Below are 6,647 nucleotides of genomic sequence, written 5' to 3' on the forward strand. Positions count from 1 at the left end.
GTCCCATGTCCACACATCCAAAATCTTATTAGAGTCATCAATAAGGTCTGCTTACCCTTATGTAGTCGCTAGTCTAAAACTTGGGTGGTGGAGATGTGAAGTTGCAAATTGTTACTTTTCATTTGTGATCAAAAGTAAAAATATCATAATAAGATCTAACATTATACAGAATTTCACAACATTTAAATTTTTAAATAAAATGTTGGCTACACCTTTGAATTTGTAAGATTTAATATAAATTATGAAATAAATTCATTTTAAATATGGATGATTCTTTTTCATGAACCCCAATGTCAAGCCCATTTTAAAAATCCACAATCACACAATATTATTTTCGATGTGTTTTCAATTACCAAATTGAATCCCAAACTAGTGACAAGTCTATGATGCAAAACTTTTTCTCAAAAAAGAAAAAAGAAAAAAGTCCACGATACAAAACAATTTTTTTTTTTTTAAGAATAATTGCATTTGGCTTTTTTCTTTTTCTTTTTTATTTTATTTTATAATTTTTATTTACAACTCACAAGCCAGTAGCCACAACTCACAAGTCATTAGTGTTGCTCAAAAGGTCCAAAATTGAAAGGAAATGGTAAAATGGGCTGGCTCGTAAAAACGTGGGCTGGCCTGGCTAAGCTAGACATTAGACTTTCTCTCTCTTCCTCACTCACTCACTCCTAGCCCTCAGGCAGACATGAGACATCCCCCACCTCCTTATCCGTTCTTTTATCGTCAAAACATCAAATTTCCAACACAACTCTTCTCTTCTCTCCTGTTCCTCTTCTCCTCTCCTCTCCTCTCCTTTGCCACTAAAAATGCTCTGTCTTTCTCTCTCTCATCCATCTATGTGGGAACAGATTTTTCTTTCAAATTTTGAATAACAGAAAAAACCAACATCATAATCAACAACAACAACAAATACTAGGATGTCTTGTTTGCTGCCACAGTTCAAGTGTTATCCAGACCCCTTCTCTATCCAGTTCAGAACTCTACACTCTTACACTATTACTACCACTCACTCTCACTCTCAATCCAGTGAGTTTTTCTCTCTCACCCATTATAATAATGTGTTTTTCACTCTTGCCAATTCTGCTTATTTAAATGTATTAGCATTAGTGTGGATTGTATTTATATCTGTTTATTTGTTAAGTAGCTCAAAACTGATGTTGTTTCTCACTTTGCTTATGGAAGTCTGTTATTGGGTTTCTGGGAACTTCACAAATGGGATTTGTTTCACCTCATGAGATACCCATTTTGACTTTGTTCCCATTAGGCTTTCATTGGGTAATCTTGTGGGAATGCCTGAATTGTTAACAGATACCCAGTTTTATATGTGAAACAAAATGCATTAGAAACTCACTTGTTTACTAGTTTGAATCCATTTGAGTAGAAGCATAGTTCTTAAGCAGTTCAAGTCAAACAACAATAAATCTAATATAATGATATTTTAGTCATCATTTCTTCTAAGTATATTACCTTTCATCCTATGGGCATTTGATAATGTGGGTTGATTTTTCATGAATGAGAAAAAAAAAATTAATCAAAGCAAGTTATTGCTAGATTGACTTGGTCCTCAGGACAGATATATTTTGCTCTGGTGGACTGAGGAACTCATTCGGCAAGTTTGTGCAAATGCATAAATAAGTGTGATATGTTTTAAGCTTTGTAAGTAGAACCAAATGTTTTCACAAGTTCAATTCCATTTGATAACAATTTTCTGGAGCATAGTTCTGACAGAATTCATATCCTGCATTGTAGTGTCATCCACTAATATTTTAATCATAATTTTAATTGGAATTTTAAAAATGAAAAGAGAAAGGGACATCTTCCTCATTAGATCCAGCATCTGAATTTATGAATTGGCATCTCTTGATGGAAACAAAAAGAGACTCACAACAGTTATTTTCTTCTCTTCCTCCCTTTTGTTGTTGTTGTTGGTGATCTTGTGCTCTAGGGCTCTACCCTATGTTTCCAAAAGTCCATTTCTTTTTCCTTAATGGTCCGTATGGATTGAGAGGGAGGGAGGGGGAGTAGAGTAGATTTGGCCCAAAATTAGGCCAAATCTACTCTACTCCCCCTTCTTTCTCCCTCAATCCAAATGGTCCCTTAATTTTTTTTCCCCTTAATACAACTTTTTGGGATGGCCTGTGAACTTATTTGTATTATTACTTTTGTAACTGAAGATTTTAGTAAGTTGTGCAAAGCTGTACTAAGTAAGTTGTACAATGTTACTATTGGGCTAAACCATATTGAAGCATGACAATTTGTTATAAACAAATAGTTAAGATGGTTAACAATACCAGATAATATTTTATAAAAAAAGTTTTAATCTGTATAAAATATATTTATTACAGTTGAAAATAATTGATCTATCACTATACTGACAGAAGTGAGCATCCAGCAAAATAGCATTTGGTGGCTAGTCTACTGTTGCTAAGGCGATTACCTTATGATTTCTCATATTGTCAATCTATTCTCTCACTTTGGATAACTACCTAGATGCCAGCAATCTTGTTTGTAACTACAGTCAACTGCTCTTTATCAATGATTCAAAAGCACAGTGCATTACCAGGAGTAGTTATTAAATAAATTGTGTCTATATCAAGTAGTGGACTTTCTGTAAAGTTCCTTATCCTAGTTATCTAGCTCCTTTGCTTCCCAATATCTAGCTTGATGGGCCATGTACTGTTTACAAAGTTTGATCTGGGTTCAACCCTCAATTATATTATGCTTTCAGTTTTAGCTGGGAATAAGAGATATTTAAATATGTAAAGTACCTTTTTAAAAAAAAATTGTTTTTGAGTGCCCAATGTTTCTGTTCTCAACATATTGATTTGGAATATAGCCTCTATATCATGTAGTCTTTCTGTTAAATGATTTTCCTTCAAGATTCTTCAAAATAGTTTGCTGAGTTGCGTTTAAATGTAATTCTTTATATTCATCAAGCATATTTAATAGCATAAAATGTCTTAAAGCTGTTGACAAAGGGTCAGACTTACTGGACAGAATACAGCAAAGGTTTTATTGGCTTCTGATGTTTTTAGCTGGCATATTGAGTCATAGATCTTATTGGCATTATTTTGGTCATGATCAATTGGTTGGAACATGCAGCAAAAACTAGAGAGCCTATTTTTTCGGGAGCAAAATGTATTTTATCCACTGCAGCACCTTCAACATCCACAGGAACTACTACATTACTTAATATGGAGAAGCTGAGATTACCTTCTTTAGAAACTAATTCTGACTCAGTCACTGAAAACAGACCATGGACATACACGGGGGCAACCCGTCCACCCGCAGAGGTCAGAGTTGTTCATTTTGGTATAAGTTATTATTGAAGATTGGGAATTTGGACTATGTTGGAAATTTTCTGGATTGCACATTGAAAGAATATTTTTATATTTAATTTTACTTTATCTGGGTATAAACTTACATGAGTTACTTCTTATATATGATGATGATTTTGAAATGCAGTTGTTCAAACATTGGTGCATATTTTGTTTTTGGTTTTAAGATGTGCATTGGGTCTTAGCCTTTAACCAAGTTGACATTTTTCAGTCATATTGTAATGGTATTTGTAGCAAATAGCCCACCATCTCTCAGCCTGGTTTTGGAGAAATACTGTTCCCAAAACACTTGTTTTGAATTTCATTCATTGCTATGTGGCTAGATTCTCTTACCATTTTGATATAATTTTTTAGTTGCCCATTAACTAGCATCCTTCTCTAGTTAATCTTGAATTCAAAAATTAACTAATCTGATTCTGATAGAAATTCTAAACAACACTTTCAAAATAGTCACTACATATATCAAGTAGCTTTGTTGTTTTATCTTCAGGTGAAATTTGAAGCAACATTAGCAACAGAAACACTTCTTACAAGTGAAGAGGCAGTGATAGCTGCTGCTGCCGCTGAAGCTGTTACTCTTGCAAAAGCAGCTCTCAAGGTTGCAAAGGATGCAGCCCTGATGGTTAAAAATAGTGACTCTGCAAAAGCAGATAGTGTGTCTCTGATTTCTCCTGAAGCTGATGCTTTACATTTCAAATGGGTTCAGCTCATGAAAACTGATCGAGCTGGTACAGTAGATCTGGTGGAAGCTGAAGCTGGAGTTTTGGAAGACCATTCTGAGCAATATGTTGCAGAAGAGTCTGATGATGTGGAGCCAACCCGTGAAGAACTTGAAGCTCTGCAAGAGCAACTTTCCAAGAGTAAAGCTGTAAGATCTAGACGCCAAACAGAACGAAAGGCTAGAAGAGCCAGGGCGGCAGATAAGGCTGCTGCCAATGTTGTGTCTGTGAAGCCTGGTTCTACCAGCCGGAAAAAGCGTGCTTCTTTACAAGATGTAGACTATTATGATCCATTGCGTTACTTGAGAGCAACAACCAGCAGTTCTAAGCTTCTTACTGCAACTGAAGAACTAGAGTTGTCTGAAGGAATACAGGTGCGATTCCAAGGAGTTTGAGAATTACTTTTCAGCTCAGGATATATGTTTCACCCTTATCTATAAAAGATCCACCCTTATTTTGATTGGTATCTATTCAAATGATTGTTACTAGAAACAGGGTCATATGAAGTGATCTGAAGAGTGCAGGCTTAAAATTTTTATTGAAAAATATAGTGTTGGCAATGTTATACAACTAGAAGTAAAACTTGAAAGCATACTAATTGAGTTCCCATTTCATCTTATTTCCAATACATTTAAAAGCAACCAACGAAGCAATATTGTTTGGATGTTTGTCCTGAATTTTGGATATTTTTCCCACTTCGTTTCCTTGATTTCTGATTCTCTTCTGATGTCTCTGCCACCCCCTATATAATGTAGGACATGCTGAAACTGGAAAAGCTCCAAGAGGAGCTTACTGAGAGATGTGGCGGTCAGCCCACCTTTGCACAATGGGCCGCAGCTGCAGGAGTTGATTCAAAAACCCTGAGGCAGCGCTTAAACTATGGTATTCAATGCAAAGACAGAATGATTAAAAGCAACATACGGCTTGTTATATCAATTGCAAAAAATTATCAGGGAGTTGGGATGAATCTCCAAGATCTTGTTCAGGTATTTTTCTTTCTTTTATATGCAGCCAAAGGAATTAATTGCATAATCTAATGTAAAAATCCTCATAAAGGAAAAAATATGAATATTTTGTATAATCTGCCAACCTTGATGCTTTTAAATTTTAACAGTCAAATCTCGCTCATTGACTTGCAGGAAGGATGTCGAGGTCTTGTAAGAGGTGCAGAAAAGTTTGATGCTTCAAAGGGTTTTAAGTTCTCAACCTATGCTCACTGGTGGATTAAACAGTCAGTTCGGAAGTCTCTTTCTGATCAGTCCAGGACAATTCGGTTACCTGTGAGATTCCCTTTCATATTTCAATTATTCTTACTTTTACAAACTATTAGTGTTAGTTTTAGATGTGTGTGCATAATATTTGCATTCTTTCAATTGTTATTTTTGTTTAAACAGTTTCACATGGTGGAAGCAACATACAGAGTGAAGGAGGCTAGAAAACAATTGTATAGTGAAAATGGAAGACATCCTGATGATAAAGAAGTTGCAGAGGCAACAGGGCTGACAATGAAAAGGCTTACATCTGTATTACTGATTCCAAAAGCTCCTAGATCTCTGGATCAGAAGATTGGCATCAACCAGAATCTTAAACCTTCGGTCAGTCCTATTCTTCCTCCCCTTCACCCTTAGGCCAGCACCTTTTGTCCAAAATTTTGTTGCCTTATATATTTTTGCATATTTTTTGCTAAGAAATTGCATCGCATATTTTTAGTTTTCTAATGGGTTCATATGCCTTTCACCGCAGGAAATAATATCAGACCCCGAAGCAGAGACAGCAGAAGAGCTGCTGTTAAAGCAGTTCATGAAGCAGGACCTGGAAAAAGTACTAGACAGTCTTAATCCAAGAGAGAAGCAGGTCATCAGATGGAGGTTTGGAATGGATGATGGAAGGATGAAGACGTTGCAAGAGATAGGGGAGTCTATGGGTGTAAGTAGAGAGAGAATTAGGCAGATTGAGTCGTGTGCATTCCGTAAACTGAAGAACAAAAAGAGAACCAAAAATTTGCGGCAGTATTTGCTTCCATAAGCCCCCATCAGATACAGGAATTAGATTACTAAAAAACGGTGCTAGCTTACCTGAGGTTTAGAAGGCTTGTGTTGCTTTTATCTATGTTTATAATTTATTTCTCCACTTTGCAGGACAGAAATGTGTATAGAAACAAAAGCTTTTGAAATTATGCATTTTTCCCCATTCTTTGAAGTAGTTCAGGACACTTACAACTGAAAGTTTCAAAATCATTGCTGAAGGCGCGTTCATAGAGAAAATTGAAGCTTTCTTTTCCAATTTTTGATGTATCATAAACTTCCAGGATGGGATAGATGAGCATAAAGTGGACTATTTACCCTTGAGGTTTTGTCTAGCTATGTACCATGCTTTTCTCTCTAGACTATGTGTGTGTATATCAAATGGGCCATGTGAGGGTGACATTTTATTTTTCACCAATTTTGAGTAAGACATGGCAAAACAGGTTGAAATTCGCTGACCCAACCTGAACCCGTCCGTTTTGGCTTGTTCCAAACCTGATTTTTTTGGCCCAAATTAAGTATGGGCCAACCCACAGTCTGCCCCTTTTTTTTTTTTTTTT

General features: G+C 35.9%; 1 protein-coding gene across 1 annotated transcript; it reads left to right on the forward strand.

Moving 5' to 3' along the window:
- Window positions 1-617: 617 nt before the first annotated feature.
- LOC136062069 (RNA polymerase sigma factor sigB-like) lies at window positions 618-6,300 on the forward strand. The gene is made up of 7 exons (XM_065760686.1): window positions 618-1,032; window positions 3,109-3,299; window positions 3,835-4,437; window positions 4,819-5,049; window positions 5,203-5,343; window positions 5,458-5,658; window positions 5,807-6,300. Exons 1-7 carry the CDS (start codon window positions 924-926, stop codon window positions 6,086-6,088), a joined length of 1,758 nt encoding a protein of 585 aa, XP_065616758.1. The 5' UTR covers window positions 618-923; the 3' UTR covers window positions 6,089-6,300.
- The last annotated feature ends 347 nt before the right edge of the window (window positions 6,301-6,647 follow it).

The sequence above is a fragment of the Quercus suber genome, unplaced genomic scaffold (genome assembly GCF_002906115.3).
Source record: "Quercus suber isolate HL8 unplaced genomic scaffold, Cork oak 2.0 scaffold_378, whole genome shotgun sequence".
NCBI lineage: Eukaryota > Viridiplantae > Streptophyta > Magnoliopsida > Fagales > Fagaceae > Quercus > Quercus suber.

Bases quoted from the DNA above. Each gene is read 5' to 3' on its own strand.
- LOC136062069 (XM_065760686.1), top strand. From the start codon at position 924: ATGTCTTGTTTGCTGCCACAGTTCAAGTGTTATCCAGACCCCTTCTCT. The intron at 1,033-3,108 runs GTGAGTTTTTCT...TGGAACATGCAG, and splicing joins TCACTCTCACTCTCAATCCA to CAAAAACTAGAGAGCCTATT. The intron at 3,300-3,834 runs GTCAGAGTTGTT...TTTTATCTTCAG, and splicing joins CAACCCGTCCACCCGCAGAG to GTGAAATTTGAAGCAACATT.